The 19,497-nt window shown below is 39.2% G+C and overlaps 1 protein-coding gene across 2 annotated transcripts; it reads right to left on the bottom strand.

Moving 5' to 3' along the window:
• Window positions 1–3,392: 3,392 nt before the first annotated feature.
• On the bottom strand, window positions 3,393–17,183 carry YPEL5 (yippee like 5). 2 transcript variants are annotated; one of them, XM_010987758.3, is made up of 4 exons: window positions 17,037–17,164; window positions 6,762–6,804; window positions 5,785–5,950; window positions 3,393–4,320 (listed from the first exon to the last, which is right to left on the bottom strand). In XM_010987758.3, the coding sequence occupies exons 3-4, from the start codon at window positions 5,923–5,925 to the stop codon at window positions 4,096–4,098; spliced, it is 366 nt and encodes a 121-aa protein (XP_010986060.1). In that variant the 5' UTR covers window positions 5,926–5,950; window positions 6,762–6,804; window positions 17,037–17,164; the 3' UTR covers window positions 3,393–4,095. The 2 variants fall into 2 exon arrangements, with proteins under 2 accessions (XP_010986060.1, XP_010986059.1); XM_010987757.3 differs by lacking the exon at window positions 6,762–6,804 and having other exon boundaries at window positions 17,037–17,183.
• Window positions 17,184–19,497: the final 2,314 nt, after the last annotated feature.

The following is a 19,497-nucleotide window of genomic DNA, read 5'->3' on the forward strand; positions in this document are numbered from 1 at the left end:
CATATATATATATACATATATTTTATTGACGTATATAGTCAGTTTACAATGTGTCAATTTCTGGTGTACAGTATAATGCTTCAGTCATACATGTACATATATTCATTTTCATACTTTTTCATCATGTTACTACAAGATATTGAATATAGTTCCCTGTGCTATACAGTATGAACTTAACTGTTCATCTGTTTTATATATATTAGTATCTGTAAATCTCAAACTCCCAATTTATCCCTTTCCACCCCCTTCCCCCTCTGGTAACCATAAGTTTGTTTTCTGTCTGTGAGTCTGTTTCTGTTTTGTAAATAAGTTCATTTGTCTTTTTTTAGATTCCACATAAGTGATATCATATGGTATTTTTCTTTCTCTTTCTGGCTTACTTCACTTAGAATGACAATCTCTAGGTCCATCCATGTTGTTGCAAATGGCATTATTTTATTATTTCTTATGGCTGAGTTGTATTCCACTGTATAAATATACCAGCTTCTTTATCCAGTCATCTGTTGATGGATATTTAGATTGTTTCCATGTCTTGGTTATTGTAGTGCTATGAACATTGGGGTGTATGTATCTTTTTGATTTAAGGTTCCCTCTGGATATATGCCCAGGAGTGGGATTGCTGGATCATATGGTAAGTCTATTTTTAACCTTTTGACTAATTTCCATACTGTTTTCTATAGGCTGCACCAAACTACATTCCCACCAACAGTGTAGGAGGGCTCCATTTTCTCCACAGCCTCTCCAGCATTTATTGTCTGTGGACTTTTGAATGATGGCCATTCTGACTGGTGTAAGGTGATACCTCATTGTAGTTTTGATTTGCATTTGCCTGATAATTAGTGATATTGAACATTTTCAAGTGCCTATTGGCCATTTGTATGTCTTCCTTGGAGAATTGCTTGTTTAGGTCTTCTGCCCTTTTTTGGATTGGGTTGTTCATTTTTTTCTTATTAAGTTGTATGAGCTGTTTATATATTCTGGAAATTAAGCCCCTGTCTCATCTTTTGCAAATATTTTCTCCCATTCTGTAGGTTGCCTTTTTGTTTGCTTATGGTTTCCTTTGCTGTGCAAAAGCTTGTAAGTTTAATTGGGTTTGTTTTTGCTTTTATTTCTATTGCCTGGGTAGACTGCCCTAGAACATAAATTGCAGATGATTTAAAAAATAAAGCTCAATATATACAGTGATGCCCAGGATCACCAAACCCTTAATGGTGCTTTGAAATGTAATTTTATTTATATAAAAGTTTGAATTTGGAAAGTACCAATATTTTAAAATAAAAAAGCCATACAACTGACATACTATTTAGGATGAGTATCCATGCTAATTTCTCCTCTTAGGTCTGCTTTACTTCTATAATAGCTTATCTTCGTATCATTCCAAAGTGCTACCTAACAGGAGTTTTTCAGTTTAATCTTGCTCTATTCCCAATTCACACCTTCCCTAGATTAGAAGAGCTTTGGTTTTACATAGCTCCTAGTGGGAAGCCAGTGTTAAAAAAAGACATGCAATTAGCGGATCTGCTTAAACTGTGAGGTATTTTTAACTTGTGAAAATGAACCCCATAAACATGTCTCTGAATATTTTATAATTGGTAGTTTCCAAATCCTTCTTGATCAAAAATTACCTTGGGCCCAGGCTCTGCATTTAAACATCCCAAATGACTTCTATGAATAAGTCAATTTAGTTATGGTACTATCTTTCTCTTCCAGTCACTCACAACTGTAACTTAAGTCATTACATAATTACTAACAAGTTTTTAACCCAGAATATTCATTTTAGGACAGTCTCTTTAAGTAAAAGCACTCATGTTGTTTAAGATCAAAACTACTTATGGTCACTGTCACCTAAAACTTACGAGGAAGGATTCTAAAATTTCAAAGGGAAAAACTACATACCTCAGTAACCTAGTCACTATACAATACATTCACCTGTATTTGGTTAACCTTCCCATCCCAAAACAAAATCATTCCCATTAGTGGTTTCCCATCTCAAGCGAACAGCGTGTATTTGCTTTTCTGTAACTAATCCAATCTGACTCAATCCTCCATATTGCTATTGTTTTTGGTTTTTTGCAAATGTAAGTTTTCAAAAGGAAGGCATAGAGGAACTCACTGCTATGGTACTTGCCACAGCCACCTAAAAGTTAACCTAATGATATGACATTTTATTTGTTCATATATACTAAACTATAGTTGTCAGTGTCTGAAGCAAAAATCATCTCAGAAAAGTTAATATTGGTAAACTCAATCTCCAGGCATAAGTTAGGTAGAGGTAACTAAGTCAGAATGCCACCTTAACACTGCCAATTGAAAAAAAGCTATAGCTACTCAAAGGTAATATGTACATGCTCCTAGGCAAAAACTAAGATGATTACTAGACAAGGATCAATGGAAAATAAGTAGCAGTTTTGCACCAATGCAAGACAAAATATACTTTATTGTGACAGCAAATGCACATAGTGCTGTAAGTAAGGCATGCTACTAGGAATCTGCATATAATCAAAGGCTGGTATGGAAATGAATGGGAATGAATGTTGTTTCTTAATGCTTGTAGATTAAGTCTATGGTGAAGGAAAGAGAAGAATTTGTGTCCACATATCTCAAATACAATATTATACACCTACCAAATGACCTATGCCTCTAACCAAGAGCCCAAAAGCAATTAAGAGAAAATTAATCCTAACTGTACTCAGAAGTCACTTCTAATATCAATGACAGAAAGATTTTGCTAATTTGAGGCAAATTTCATCTCTAGACAAAGACCTAGAAATTGGGCAAATATCTATTCATTCATGTAAGTATTTAGCCAACTTTAATGCCATTTATTTCACCAGAAACAAATACTAGAATATCTAGAAATAGTTTGGATAAAGAGACATTTACATTTTAATACTTCATACTGTTGTAAATTTTGGGCTAAAGTAACCCCCTGAGTCAAATCTGCTCCCTTTCCACTTGAAGGGACCAAGTTAAGTTTTGATTTCAATAGCTGAACTTCTGAGGGATGCTCTAAGAAAATAATGCCAAGAGATTTCTAGTCCTTTAAATGGTAACAATCAGGCCCTATAGGCTTGTCAAAATCAATGCAAAACTGAGGAGGGCAAGCTGCAACACTTTGCAAAGCATAATTTTCAGATAAGCTGCTTCATTTCCCTCCTTTTAAAACAGATGCAGATGAAACGCTTCTGCATGAATGCACACTGACATTGTGTTCAAACTGTTTTCTAAATGCAATACTGTGGGTTTAAACAGTATGCTTTAATTTAAACAAAGCATTATCTTATACACAGTCAATTTAGCTTAAGAGATGAAAAGAAACACTATGAAAATTACATATCAAATACTCTGCTCTTTTAAAAGGTGATTTTAAAAGCAACACAGGACCAAAAACATCCGACTATTACTTTATTTATATTACTATGCTTAAGTTACATGGAAAAGACAACCAAGCAGTTCTGTCCCATATCAGGAAAAGTTTCCGATCAACACCAATTATGTGGTGACAAGTAACTAGGAATGGTGACATCTTTGGGTCAAGACTGACAAGGAAGAATGGGCTCTGGTGCTACGGTTCATCTCCAACAAGAATATGGCACAATGGCCAGCACAAGCCATACTAACACTGAACCTTTAGCGCTGGTCACAAATTCGGATCTCTTCTCTGAAACTAGCAAATCAAGTGAAATAACTGGGTTTTAAAAAAAGTTTAAAATGAAGCCCAAATAAATTTTAAAAACCATGCTCTTGACACATTTTCCTTTCAAAATTTACATAAGACACTTTCACTGTAATAGCCCAGATTTTTTCCCTCACATAGCCTACCATGTAGCTGCAGATAGACTATTCTGTCTCAAGATGTAAACATAGGGGGAAAAAATTAACGGCGTCTGCATAATATTCTTTCTACACACTGCTGTTGGATGGAAAATAGAAAATTAAAAAAAAGAAGGAAAGAAATGTTCCATCATAGATTCTCACAACCTCTTGTTCTGCAGTTCATGAATCCGACTCTGATGCTAAGGTGACAGTGTATGTAAGTAGATTTTTGTTTTCAGTGAAGGAGACCTGGGAAAAGATGAATTTATCTCTTTTTCTTCAAGAGTTATCAGATGGTACATGCTCCTCAAAACCCTCACTTTCTCGAACTAGAGCACGTTCCAGGATCACACGGCCTTCCTTATAACGCTGGCTGTCTTCAGTGGCAAACTCATAGATCCAGCCCAGTTTGCTATTGCAGTTTTTGCAGCTCACATCTCGAACCATGTGGCGGCCAGTGAGCATAACCCGGTCTTGAACTTCACTGTACTGCAGGTTAACTACCTAAGACATGTAAAACAAAATTGCAAAGGCATGTAAGTTATCTGCTAAAAATGGTACACAGTATTTTGGCTAGTGACATAATAGCAACTTCAGAAAGGCAAATAGCAGTTGTTATTTTAGTCAAACCTACAATATACTTCCCAAGGGCTATTTTTACAAACTGCTGGGACAGGTAAACATCTGGACTGGATTGGACTGGACATCTAATGCAATCATTCATTATCATACTAGTCTAAGTCACACTATTTATAGACACTAGTTACATTTCTGTGCTGTAGTGAAGAGTCCTTAACTTGGAGTCACAAAATGTAAGTCTGGGTCCAACTGTTATCATTCAGCATTCAATGATGAGTACAAATAAGGTTACCAGTGTAAAAGAACCTAGTACACAACAGGTATTCCATAAAAAGAAGTTTGCCAAATTTGTTTCTGAAAATACATTTCACCTACAAACAGACAGGAATAGATTGCAATACATAGTTTTCAAGTGGGTTCAAAGAATCTGTGAAACATTTCCGACAATTCTGAACAGCAACAATCCTCCACACTTTACTTTTCTGTGAAGAGCCAGGTAGTAAACATTTTTGGCTTTGAGGGCTATATGGTCTTTATTATAGCTATTTAGCTCTGCTAATGTAGCACGAAAGCCACCACAGACAATATATAAATGAAGAAACATGGCTGTGTTTCATTAAACTTTATTTCCAAAAACAGGCAGCCGGCCTGTCATGGTGCACCAATCCCTGCTCTATAACTAAAGACAGACCAAGAGCTATACAATATCAATTCTGAGAGAAAACACTCACTTCTAACAAGAACAGAGGGGTGTCCACCGGGAGGTTTGGTTGAACTTCTAAGAATAGTACCTTGAATTAGTTTTGTTCCTTAGCCTAAAATATTTGGAAATTCAACTTTGCTGGTACACATTAGACTCCAGGAGGTAGAATTACATCAACTAATTTCAAAGCAAGCCAGAAATTACAGAATGCATTCATCTGTAAGTGAGGAAATGTTCTTCCTGTTGGCAAACCTATTAGCCAAATCATAACCAGAAGGATGACTGGTAAGCATAAATTAGAGCAAGGGAAGTTGGTTAGATGATCTTTATTCACTTGCATTGTCAAGCTATGATAGCTTAATGCAGTTATCTCCCTATAAGGATAAATCAGCAATATGGGGGGGGTGTCTCAGCCCCTTCAATAGTCTGAAGTCACTACCAAATTCTGAATGTTTTCTGGAACAATGGAGACCACCCTTCTTATTATAACACAACATTTAAACTCTCAAGGTTAAAAATCACATTCTAGTAATCCTAAGGTCCCATCGAAGACAAGCTGGTGGGCAATCATTTCTATAGATGGCATCTCTCATTATGACTTTTCCTGACATTTCCATGCTCTGAGGAAACTATTATCAAATATACCCACTGACCCACAGGAAATCAAACTGGTTTTTCCTACCAACCTTGTTAAAAAGAAATGCTCTGCCAGTGGCGCCTGTGAACCGAGTGGAGATGAGTTCTGAGCGGTTGGTCAGGATCGTATCACAGTTTGCGCAGGAAAACAGGCGGGTACCACCGATATGATCGAGGAAAATCCTACCCATTTTTTATAGCTGAAGTTCTAAAAACCTAGGAGCAAATGGAAAAGGACAAGAAATGCATTATGATTAAAAAAAAATTGTTAGTGTCTACTTGGTAGTGTCACAGAGAACCATTTATATGTGATCTCTTTATATTTAACATAAAACATACCTGACTGAATAAAAGGATTCAAAGTTCACACACTGAACAAACAGGCATACCCAAGCTAAGAACATTTTAAAAGCAGTGAGTCAAGGAAGTAAATATGCTTAGGCAAGGCCAAGGAATGGTATCACTTCTCTTTTGATTGGTATGAAAAAAAAACAGGTAGACAGAGGAATATCAAACTGAATGATAAGTAGCACAGGCAGAGAGGTGAGAAAAAGTTAGCACAAGGGTTAGTTAGGTATACATTCTGCGTATGTGTACTCTGAGAAAAGACTTGTGGGGCAAGAGTGGGATGATCAGATAAGAGTAGAAAAAGGGTAGCCTAGTCTGAGAGCACGGAGTGCCTGGTTCTCTGGTCATCAGGTGCATTGACAACCATGTAGGGGTGATGGCACTAACAGTGAGTTTGAATCTATGGAGTACTGTGCTTTACTTCAAAACCATCACAACTTTGTGATGTTATCGCCCTCATTTCACAGATTATCCAAGATTACTAACTTGTCAAAGTTTACACAGCTTTCAAGTACAGAAAATTGTGACTGGAATACAGCTCACCCAAGTCAAAGCCAAAATTTTCCCATTACTCTACACTGCCTACTCTAAGAGGGCACACAAGATGGTCTAGGCTTGGCATAAAGAGAGGAAAACAAGAACAGAGAAGGGAAAGATGAGCTGTTATTATATAACTTACTATATTTAAGAAATCCTACTGATTCAACAAATCACAGAAGTTCCTGAAACATTAAAAAAAAAAAAAAAGCTATGAATCCAACTTCTGAAACAAGAATAATACTTCAATACTTAAAAAGTTAGGAAGAGTCAATATATGCAACTTCTTAAATTCATTGCAATTAATCCCCTAAGACAGTATTTTTTTTAAAAAAACAATTCTAGATACAGTCAAGAATACACTATAGCTTTCATTTAAAAAAGAATTTACTCCTTGGTGTAATGATCAGCTCCTATGCTTTAAATATTTAATACTGTGTTTTTAAAATGGCATGCAGAGCTGATAGCTACCCACTATAGGAAAAACTAATCTAGAACCCATGTGTAATGAGAATCCACTGTCATCTTAAACTTTGGGAAATTCCATTACAAATTAAAAAGAACATTCCATTCCTTCTGACATCTGTCAATTTCCTCAGGCATTAGGCAGTTCTAATGTCATCAGAAATGTCATTCTCACAAAGATAATTATGACTTTCATTAAACATTATGATATGGAAGTTTAATAAAGACTGAAAAACAAATAGTGAATATAATTACAATCTGTAGCTAGTAAAAGGAAAACCAGTGCACCAACAAGAGTGTCAATGAATAAACCCTGGATAAAAACACAAGACTTAAGAAATTAGCTTTCTGATTACACTTCTGCAAAATGACAATAAAAGGTAAGACTTACTGCTATTGTTTCAGCCTTTAGGATGATAACATTACTTTTCCCAGTTGCTTAAGAACATAAGATTTGTTACACAAAGGTCAGAAGTTGCAAATCTGAGGCCTGCAGGCTGGATTCACTTGGTGGCATAGGGTTGAAGTAGTAAACAAAACAACCCTTCCCTCCCAAAACATAGGTGGACATGTTTAATCTGGCCCACAGTTTTTTTATTTTTAATTAAAAAACAGTTGAGAATCATTTAAAATGTGAGAGATTAAGAACCTGTATTGGGGCTTCTTTAAAACAATGGGGAGACCTGGCAACACGGGACATGTACTGTCACATGGCAATAACTGGCTAGAGTTGAGTGGTAGCTGCAACTCCCCCTGCAAGGCTGCTTCACTTACTTGGTCTCTCTTCATTCTGTGCCACATAACTATTTCACCTGTAAGACATCTGAGTTTGGCTCTACATAAATAAAGCATTCAGCGACCCTGTGAGTAGTTCATTTTGGTCCTATTTCTTATTATCGGTCATTTACAGGAAGGAATCAACAGCAAGGCTGTTACAGTCTCACTTCTTAAGGCATCGTCCTCAGAGTCTACGTTTCTCTGAAAACTAGCATCTGTGTGGTCATTTAGCCTCCAACTTGCACTTCTGGGAACTGTTACTTCAAAGTCAATTTTCCTTCAAACTTTTAAATACAATATTCACCTTGTAATTTATTTCAACCATAATGCAGGAATAACTAGATGTTTTTGAATTGACTGTTGCAGATACAATGCTATGGGGAAAAACGCACTGAACTTCAAAATGAACTCTCCCTATACGTTCTGCCTACATCATTCTATCTTTGGTTCAGAATTACAACATGGCTGTGACCATTTGCTACCGGATACAGGCAAACCCTTTATTTGTAAATAGATTTAAATAGATTTGAGATGCTTTCTCTTCCCTGCTAAAGTCAGACTATTTTTAATTTTTTACTGGGTTCAATGACATGATTCATTACCAAGACCAAAAATATCTGTACTGAATTACTATTCCTAGTTGTGCTTGCCATTTATAGAGTAATATATGATATATATAAATATATAAATAACTGTAGTCCTTATCTGCCAGCAGATTAGCTAGAATGCCACGGAATCTAGCAGAAGCAAGCAAAACACCACTTGCTGTCTAAGGTCTTTTGAAACAGAAATACTTCCACAGGTCATTAGGTTCTAGGTGTTTGTTAGGCCTTAGCTTTGCTGAACTGGGAACACAACCTAGTACAACTTCCACTGTGCAAACTCAGGAGCCTGACGTCAATTAGCATGCCACTCCATTGTTTAAGGAGGAAAGTCATTACTTTTGGTGGGGGGGGGTGTTTAAAAAGCTAAGACAAAACACTTGAATCAGGCTTTGCTGGACCTAGATAATATACTGAACTCTGCCTTAGACTTTAATGATTATTTAGTGTCTACACCAAATGGGACATTGCATTTGGTACTTTACATATCACATTTAATCTTGACAATTTCTAAAGTATTATCCCACTTTTGCAGAGGAAGAAATAAAGACCTCACATTTCAGAAATTGGTCAAACTGGGATCTGAACTAAACCCTGCTCCAGTTCTTCTTGTTCCACTTACTCTCAAGTGACCAGGGGAGACTGTCAGACCCAGTCTTTCTCCCTCAGATTTAGCACGCACCCCTCCTGCCTCCGTGCTGAGCCTCCTATATTCCCTAATTTGGGGTGGCAATTCCAATCACTCTCTCCTAAACCCTGGCAACTTCTTTAAGAAATTGCAAAATTGACTATCCCTCCTAAATCACTTTTCTAGGTCTTTTCTCCCCCTCCCCTGTCAGTATCTTAGTTCTAATTCTCCTAACTTCTGGCGAAATTTCTTGTGGTCAGGGAGTGTGTATTAGTACATGCAACATACATTCATAGGTGTCACTATATTTGTGCTAACTTAGATAGTGCTACAAAAGTAAGGTCAAAGGCATGTACTTCAGGCACCCCTGTCTAAGAGCTTATACAGACCACTCCTCTACAAACTTAGAAGCTTACTTGATAGGAGAGAATATAGCTGATTTTTTAAAAACAATTTTAAAGGAATAATTTACATACCATAAAATTTGGCCACTTTTAAGTGTGTACAGCTGAATGATTTTGAGTAAATTTACAAAATTGTGCTACGATCACCACAGACCAGCTTTAGCATATTTCCATCACCTCCCCCAAATTTTCACAAACCTTTCTGCAGTCCATCTCCAGCCACAGGCAACCAATGATCTACTTTCTGATTATTTTTACATCCAAATTATTCCCCAGATATGCTAACCAATTTTCTTGGACTTAGAAGAGTCCCCAGTATCTTCAGTCAAATATTTCTAAAATATCTTAAGAGTGAGTTGCTTTCACCGATGACTAAAGCTTTAAGATGCTTTCTTCCTTTTCAACACTTTAAGCAAAAAATCGTAGTCTAATAATCCCAATTTTTATTATAAGTACCATTCCCCAAATAATTTTATAAATAATGCCTCTTTGGTACTAGTTTTTTTTTTTTTTTAATCTCTAGGTTATTAAACTCCTTAAAAGGTTGAGATAAGTAACAAACTTGACTGTTTAACTGGGAGCCTAATACTGGTTCATTTGAAATTACTGGAAACAGTGAAGGGTCAGGTTGAAAACATAAGTGAAATTCATAGATGATATGCTGATCATATTTTAGTAATTTTTTTCAATTTCCTCCCTCTTCAATAAATAGTACATTTAGCTACCTTGAATTTTCAATTTCTATTGTAATAGGAGACTCTGGTGAAACAACCCATTTTTAGGATCTTTACCTTTTTTCAGATTTTTTTTTTTAATTTATACGATTTACAGAATCTGTAAGAGAAAAAAAGGTTTTTCTCTTTCAGAAATCCATGGAAGACAATCTCCAGAAATGTACTATTTTTAAAATTAAGATATTATGGACTATATAACTTCCTAGTTTGAGTCCAGGGCAATAAAACAATTTTCTAAAAAAAGGCTTTTTTTTTGAGATTTAATTTTTTAGAGCAATTTTAGGTTCATAGCAAAATAAAGTAGAGATTTTCCACACATGCATACATAATCTCCCTCATTATCAACATCTGTCGCCAGGGTGGTACATCTGTTACAACCGATTAACCTATAATGACACATCATCACCACCCAAAGTCCATAGTTTATTAGGATTCATGCTTAGTGCTGTACATTCTATGGGTTTGGACAAACATATAATGACATATAGCCATCATTATGTTATCACAGTATTTTCACTGCTTTAAAAATTCTGTGCTCTACCTTTTCATCTGCACCCACTACCAGCCCCTGATCTTTTTACTGATTCCATAGTTTTGCCTTTTCCAGAATGTCATATAGTTGGAATCATACCATATGCAGCCTTTTCATATTGGCTTCTTCCTCTTACTAATATGCATTTAAGGCTCCTCCATACCTTTTCATGGCTTGATAGCTCATTTCTTTTTAGTGTTCAGTAATATTCAACTGTCTGGATGTACCCATTTATTTATCCATTCACCAACTGAAGGAAAGTGTAGTTGCTTCAAAGTTTCAGCAACTATGAATAAATCTGCAATAAACAGTCCCATGCAGGTTTGTGTGTGGACATCATGAGAGTTCCTATTGCTCTATATCCTTACCAGCATTTGGTGTTGTGTGTTCTGGATTCTGGCCATTCTAGTAGGTGTATAGTAGCATCTCATTGTTTTAATTTGTATTGGCCTGATGACATATGATGTGGAGCATCTTTTCATATGCTATTTGCCATCTGTTTATCTTCTTTGGTGAAGAGTCTGTTAAGGTCTTTGGCCCAGTTTTTAATTGGGTTGTTTTCTTATTGTTGAGTTTTTTAAGAGTCCTTTGTATATTTTGGATAACAGTCCTTTATCAGATATGTCTTTTGCAAATCTTTTCTCCTAGTCTGTGCCTTGTCTTTTCATTCTCTTGACATTGCCTTTTGCAGCTCAGATGTTTTTAATTTTAATGAAGACTAGATTATCAGTTATTTATTTTATGGGTCACGTCTTTGGTGTTGTATCTAAAAAAGTCACTGCCATATTCAAGGTCATCTGAGTTTTCTCCTATATTGTCTCCTAAGAATTCTATGATTTTTGCATTTTACATTTAGGTCTGTGATCTTTTGAGTTAATTTTTGAGAGTGGGAGTTTAAGGTCTGTAACTAGGTTCATTTTTCTGCATGTGGATGTCCAGTTGTTCCAGTACCATTTATTGAAAAGATTATCTCTGCTCTACTATATTGTCTTTGGTCTTCTGTCAAAGATCAGTTGGCTATATTTATGTGGGCCTATTTCTGGGCTCTCTATTCTGTTTCACTGATCTATTTGTCTGTTTTTTTTGTTTTTTGTGTTTTTTTTTTGTTTTTGCCAATATCATACTGTCTTTATTACTGTAGCTATATACTAAGTCTTGAAGTTGGGTAGTGTCAGTCTTCTGATTTTATTCTTCTACTTCAAATAGTGTTGGCTATTCTGGCTGGGTCTTTTGCCTTGCTACAGAAACTTCAGAATCAGTTTGTTAATATTCACAAAGCAACTTGATCAGATTTTGATTGGGAATGCACTGTATCTACAGAACAAGTTGAGAAGAACTGACATCTTGACAACATTGAGTCTTCCCTCTCTGTGAACATGGAATCTCTATTTACTTAGTTCTTGATTTCATTCATCAGAGTTTTATATTTTTTCTCATATGGATCTTGTACACATTGTTAGATTTATACTTAAGTATTTCATTTTTTTGGATGCTAATGTAAATGGTATTGTGTTAATTTCAGATTCCACTCGATTTTGCTGGTATTGATTATACATACACACAAATACATACTACACACATACATATACATACTAACAAATTAAATATGCTATCTTGTTCATTAGTCAGGCTTATTGCTGAATATTTTCTATAAAACTAGGAGTCAGCAAACTAAGGCCTATGGGCAAAATTCAGCTTACCACCAGTTTCTGTATGGCCCACAAGCTAAGAATGGTTCTTATACTTTTTAATGATTGGGGAAAAAAGGTTGAAAGAATATTTTGTGACATGTGAAAATTATATGAGATTCAAATTTCAACGTCCATAAATAAAATTTTATTGGGACACAGCCACACTTATTTGTTTATACTTGGCTGCTCTCATACTACAATGGCAGAGTTTGAGAAACTGCCACTGAAACCTCATGGCCAGCAATGTTCACAATATTCACTCTCTGGCCCTTGACATAAAGTGTGCTGACCCCTTCTTAAAAACTTGTTCAGACAGCAAAAGAGTTTTTCATTTAGAAAGCAGACAGTTTTTCTCAGAAAAAAGTAAACTTGGTTGACATTCAGGTTTAAGGATCAATAGGAGTATTTGACAAAATCAATTTAATGCCATTCCCTTTATCTTCATGGATTTTCTAGCTAAAGTCCTTAACTTTCTGTAGTAAGTTCAGCATGTTGAAGATCAACAACACAAAGATTATAAAAATAGACAGTATACCCACCTGTTCCCTCCTTCTCTCCCCACCCCTATGATTTAAACAATGTAGCCCAAATACTTCAACTCTGGAGTTAGGCTACTAGGTTCAAATCTCAGCTCTGACACTTAAAAGCTGTGTAAACTTTGGGTAAGGTATCCTCACCTCAGCTTCTTTATCTATAAAACAGTGATAGCAGTTGTGAAACTTAAAATGGAGATAACACATCTCTGAGTTGTGAAAGTTAAATGGAGATAATACATTCTGAGAACAGTGCCTGGCACACAATAAATGCTAAATGAAGATACATCTAGTAAAACTAGATTACCTTTTTCAACATTTCCCTCCCAAACTTCCCCCTCCTATTAAAGCAAGGCTCAGAAAGGATATGAAACAAACACTATTAACTAGCTTTAGCTCCTGTTAATCACTACAAACCGAAGCAACCAGGTAACAGAAATTACAAGTAGGAGGAAACTTAGAAACATTTTGAAGCATCCAAATTCTTAGTATCATAATTCTGGGTCTTAAAATAGGCACTTGCCTTCCCTGTAATTAATAATTCAGTTCAGATTCAGCCTTGGCAAGTAGAATTCACAGAAGGGGGAATCACACTTCCCAACCCTAAAAATACCAGGGAGGAGGATGCAGACATTGGTCTGCATCTCTAAGAACCCTCTGGTGGGAAAACACCCAGTTCACAGAAGACTTTTCCTTTATAAAAGAATTGTTTCCTCAGGGTACTTCCACAGACCACAGAACACACAGTCCACCAACTCTATCACTGGACAGGTTAAGAGGGGCTTTTCCACTGCACTAGGAAGTAGAGGGCAATAAAAGGTACAGACTCTCTCCTGCAGGGAACTGAATGTGCAGGAGCCTACTGCAGAAACAGTTAAAGGAATCTGCCCTTTCAGGGGAGGTTGCGTTTTGCAATGGTTAGGCTAAAATGGAAACATGCGCATGCAGTTTGTATATTGGGTTTTCAGTCTCTTCCCTTTCCAAAACAGAAGGAACAAAACCCAAAGGAGCTTTTAACGGTGCTGGGTTGATTATTATAATTAACATTTAATGCTACTGTAGTCTCATCAACTATTTCATATCAATTTGTGACTAAGTTCCATCAAAAATCTACAAAGGAAATACAATTTGACCCACAAACCAATTTTCCAATTTTTTGTACAAAGTATTCACCAAACCAAGGTTTCAGTGACACAAGAAAGCTGTGCTTTCCTCTTGTTCCCTTGCAATACCTGACCAGTTTACTTTGCTGTTTCAAATGATGTTCTGGTTGTGGAACCAGGTCTTCATTTGACAGTAACTTTTATATCTTTGTTCTTGCCCCCCAAATCATGCATTTATTGTTGTTAAACACTTTCCAAGTTTATTATGTTTCTATAATATTTACTGTTTAGTCATCAATAGAAAATAAGACTAGTCATGTAACTCAGTGAGTCAGCTAAACAATCTTGAATTGGTAATCTCCCTGAAACAGCTTTTAGCAAGGCAAATTCAAGATCTCTCGTTTGGATGGACTGGAGTATAATTTAACTGTCTGTTTTTCTGATTCAGGTGTCAAGTAGCAAGTTTCAAGCCACAGCTAAGGTTCAGCTTCTAAGTTACCCAGACATTACTACACAGGATTAACAGAGAAACTAATGTTTGTTGTATAGCCATTTAGCCACTACGAAGCCTAAAGTGATACTCTGGGAAGGATTATACTTAGCAGGACTATTTTCGCATCTCAATATTTAGTACTAGCTTCACGTCTCATGGGCTGTTTTTTGAGAGGGTAGTAGCTAGTTTAATCCTCTTTTTAGACTTAATTTTGGCCTTATTTCCCTTCCTTTTTTTTTAAACTGTTTTAAAACCCTTTTTGCCCTCCTACTACTTAAGCAGGGCAAAAGAAAAGGCAAGCTAGGCAAAGATCCACAGTGATTCAACCAGATATTTCAGAAGCAACATGTATTTTACTAATCTTTTTAGAAAAATTGTTAAAATCCAATTTAGTTTCCCTGGATAGAGTTAAATAATTTACTTAAGTACATTTCATCAACACCCTCTCCTATAGGTAAGATGATTGCCACAGATAAACTTTAAAAAAAGAAAAAAAAGCCAATGAGTAGGCCTGCACTGGGCACTGAGCTGGGTGAGAATATGATAAAGGTAGACAGCAGTCCTTTCCAAGGAGCATGACATCTTACCTGGTACTCCAGTACAAACCCAGAAAGATAATGGGACATGGAAAATACTTTGTGTGCCAAATTCCACAAGCTCCACCTTCTCACTATTTGTGAAGGCTGTAGGCCTTTTCCCTCCTAGGCCTCTGTCTGCCCAATAGCAACCCAAAGCCTCTTCATTTTCTAGATCTAATCAATACCAGTGCACTCTAGAATGCTTCCTACTTCACTCTTACTCATTTCTCACTGCCCCATTTCTGAACTCTTACAATACTTGCTAATATTTAACTTTGTACTGTTATCCAATTTCATTTGCCTATGGCCTTCTACTAAAAATTGTAAGCTTCTAAAGAAAAGATCATAAATTCTTTGCGATTTCCTTTTTACTTAACACAGTTAAAGTATGTAATAAACTTTTTTAGAGTCCAAGACACTTCACACTTAGCACAAATATGTACCCTGGACACACTGCATGCGTTTTTGGTCCTTCTTTGCTGGAAGACAGCTGCACTACTGTATACGCGACTGCGCAGTTAGCTAATATCCTATTACCCCCGGTTACTTCACCAGCAAGTCTAATTTTCCAAAAACACAAGGTTAGCCTGAGGTTACTTCAGGTTTTCCATCTGTCAAGGACATAGGAATAAAAGTCCTCAGATTACCAACAGGGCTCTTCGAAAAGAAAAAAGTTTAAAAATAAATGAGCTGTACACCTTCCTAGACTCTCCTTGCAAGAGGAGATTAATAGGTGTCCGGATTAAACAGATCTTTGTAGTTATTTCAGTTTTCCAATTCCAGCTGTCAGGAACACTCACTGTCCTGCCTACCTAAATAGGAGCGTAGAATAGAGGCGGCCAGAGCGCGCCTACCCTCCCACCTGCGAGGAGAGCAAGGACGCGGGACTCGCCATGGGGCAGCAGGCGGCCAGGCGACACCAGCGCCCCGTGCGCACTGCCGCAGCCGCCTAGGCCCCGCAGCCCCGGCTGGCCCCAGCTGATTGTGGGCACGTGACGCCACGGGCCAATCGGGAGGGGCCGGGGCCCTAGCGCAGCGCAGCTGGGCCTCCTCCCGCACAACAAACACGGGCCGGAAACAGCTGAGCGGGCGGCCCCGCGGCCCAGGACGCCCGAGGGCTGCCCAACAGTCGCGCCACGCCCTCCGCCAAGAGGGCGGAGACCCCTCCCTCGGCCTGGGGGTCTGCCGGGGTGCAGGACGGCAGGCTAGCGGACATCCACCCTTTGCGGGGCAGCAAACAAAAGCCAACAACGCTCCCCTCCCGTGGCAAGTGCCAGTCGGCCGGGGATGTGGCCCTTTTGAAAGACGGGCCACGCCGTGGCGTAATCACGGCCCCACAACTCGGAGTCGAGTTCCGACTTCATTTTGGGGCCGGGGTCGCAGGCCTCCGGGGCGACCGCGGCGGCGCGGAGCCTGGAGAACGCCCCCAACACGGCGGTGGGGCCGTGGCCCGTGGGGGCGGGGCAGCCGAGGCGGCGGGGTCGCAGACCAAACTGCCTGCCCAGGAGGCACCAGAGGCCTCAGCTGCGACGTGCAAGAGCCTCCGGGGCGGGAGGGCGCGGGCGCCGAGCTGGGGGTCGCGGCTGTTGAGGCTGCGCCGGTCGCGCGGCGGGGGCGGGCCGACGGCAGCCACCGCGCCTGGGCCTCACAAAGAGGAAACAGGCCAGCTCGTCGGCCCGCAGCCCCACCGCCGGGGCCTGCCCAGAGGGGCCGGGGACGACCGCGCTGGGACCCCAGGGGGAGCGCGGCGAGGAAAAGGCACTTCCTGCCTGGGCCCCCCGCCCCGGGCCGATTCCCGAGTGCTTCGCGACCCTGACCCCGAGGGGCGCCTCAGCTCTCACCGGGTCCCGGACCCAACCCCCACCCTCCTCACTCACCCTAAGCGGCTGTGAGACCCTCTGCCGCCTACGGCTCTTCACTCCTCAGCTGGAATAAAGACCCTCGGCCACCCGAGTTTCCAGGTTTAGTCAGGCCCTGGCCTTGGCCCCGCCTCTCCCTGGTTGGGCCTCAGCGTCAATCACCAAGCGTAGCTCCGCCCCTCGAGCAGTCGGCTCTCCCGGTTGGCCCAGAACTCCCTTCGTTTCTAGGCCATGCCCACTCCCGGGCACCCAGCCCCTTCCGCTGGGCCCCTCCCCTTCCCTGGCTCACCCTCCCCCACTCCTGCTCCTCTTCGAGTCCAGGCCCACCCCTCCCAGAAGCCGCCGACCCAGGGCAATCTCCCGGCAGCTAGCCCCGCCCCTGACCCGGACTCTCAGAGCCAATCAAAGAGGCTAACTCTGTCCCCTCTCCCAAAACGGCCAATGTGGAGAGACCTAAAATCCAGCCCCTTCCCAGCTGAGAGCGCACAACACAGCATCCACGTGAGTCAGCTTCTTAAAGGCGACCGCTCAGCCTTTCTAATTGCGGCAGCTGTGAGACATCGCGCGTCATCAGCGTCACCAGGTGGTGGCTGGGGCCTAGTTTCCTGAGGCCCAGTGATAACAAATGAAAACAAGAGGCTGTTTTTTAGAGGCGGAGCAGGTCCCTACTTAAAAGCACCATGTAATTTCTTTGAGATTGCTTACTTTTGCCCCTCCTTATAGAGTGCCACCTTTTACTTACAAAGCCCAAACCGTTTGAGTCTGGGCATATAGAAACTCCTATAGAAAGATTTTTCAAGTGTGTCTGAAAACACTCCCTGAGTTTTTTTTTTTTTTGTAGTGGAAGTGATTATCAAAACGATGAGAAAATGCAGTCTTCTACATGGCAATTTTTTGCCTCAAAGTCTGAGATTTGTTTGTTGAAAAGGGTAGTTATTCTCTTAACCGTCATCAACGCTTAAGATGGAAGGTTTTGCCTCTCATTAAATTATAATTTCCTCAGTAGTTACATTAATGATCCTTGGATGACTGTCAGGATAAAGCAGAAATGTCTGACGTCGCCACAATGCTTTTACATCCTTACTATAATTCTGAATTTTAACCAGTGACAGCTGAATAAGCTTTGATCTGAAAAGATTTCATCCTATTGAATTCACAGAAAGCCCTTTGTTTTGGCAAAGGTTGTAATAATATCAGCAATCTTGGAGGTGGCTCATGGCTAGCAAAATTTTGACCTCTGCAGATGTGTTCTCTGGTTTCAAAATGGGCTTTGGGGAATGGGCAAACTAATCACTTATTGGAAAGAAGAAAGAAAAGAAAAGAGAAAAGACCCCACTGAGATACAGGATTTCAAAGATACAAATAGTGACTACACAGTAGACAGAAACATAGATCAGTGCTTGTTTATCAAATTGTAAACAGCCTTGTTTTTCCCCAGTGCCATGGCCATTGTGTTCCATTGTGTTCCTAGGAAACCTCATGTCATTTAACATGTACCAGGCAAATAGGGTTAACCATACCCACTGTGACAGCTCTGTTTCACTAGCACAGCTTAGCTCAGTGGGAATTCTGCAGAAAGACTTCAAGCAGGGCTGAGCTGTGTCTTTCATGGATGTGCCATCTGAATTTCAAGATGAACATACTATGAATAATAACCAGTGCCTTTTGGTGATGGTACACAGAAGTATAATACACTGGCAGCTTTTCTTTTCTTTTTTTGGATTTTCTCAGAGCACCATTATGTCATTGGGGTTTTTTCTCTCTAGAAATCATTGAGAAATACTAGGGTTTTCTTCTTTTTTCCAGTTTTTGAGTGACGTATGTAGAAGATAGAGTAGATCATATGTGGTATTTTGTGTGACACATGAACAAATTGAAAACAATGACAAACTTAATAAAGGTAAAGAGAAGGAAATGACAAGGGGGAAAGATGTTTATAATTTATGAAGATTTGAGGATTTTTTTAAACAAAAAGAAGTATCAAGAAGTATTTAGTGAGGTGTTCTTCATGAAGTAATATTTTATATGGTCCCAAATAAATCAGAACAACAATAACAATGATAGTACTTACACAGTATTTACTATGTGCTACTCAGTATTCTAAGCATTTTATCCATATTTTAATTTATCCTCACAACAACTTTCTGGGATGGCTTCTTTCATTATCCTCATCTCATAAAAAGATGGCAATACTGAGGCCATAGAAAAGTTAAGCAATCTGCCCATGGCACACAGTAAACAGTGGAACCTACATAGCCACTCCAGCAGTACAGCTCCAGAACCCAGGCTCTTAACTGCTTTGCCACACAACCTGATAAATAATTTTTCCATTTGCACAGAACTTTGCATTCTAGAAGACAGTTAGTTATACACTCACTATCCCTTACGTGTAAACGGTATTTTGCAGGTCAAGACACTGAGTCTCAAAATGACTCCGAAAGTCACAGAGAGCTAAGCACATGGCAAAGGCTGGATTCAA

The sequence above is a fragment of the Camelus dromedarius genome, chromosome 15 (genome assembly GCF_036321535.1).
Source record: "Camelus dromedarius isolate mCamDro1 chromosome 15, mCamDro1.pat, whole genome shotgun sequence".
Taxonomy (NCBI): Eukaryota; Metazoa; Chordata; class Mammalia; order Artiodactyla; family Camelidae; genus Camelus; species Camelus dromedarius.

Bases quoted from the DNA above. Each gene is read 5' to 3' on its own strand.
- YPEL5 (XM_010987757.3), bottom strand. From the start codon at position 5,925: ATGGGTAGGATTTTCCTCGATCATATCGGTGGTACCCGCCTGTTTTCC. The intron at 4,321-5,784 runs GTTGGTAGGAAA...TACATGTCTTAG, and splicing joins GAGCATTTCTTTTTAACAAG to GTAGTTAACCTGCAGTACAG.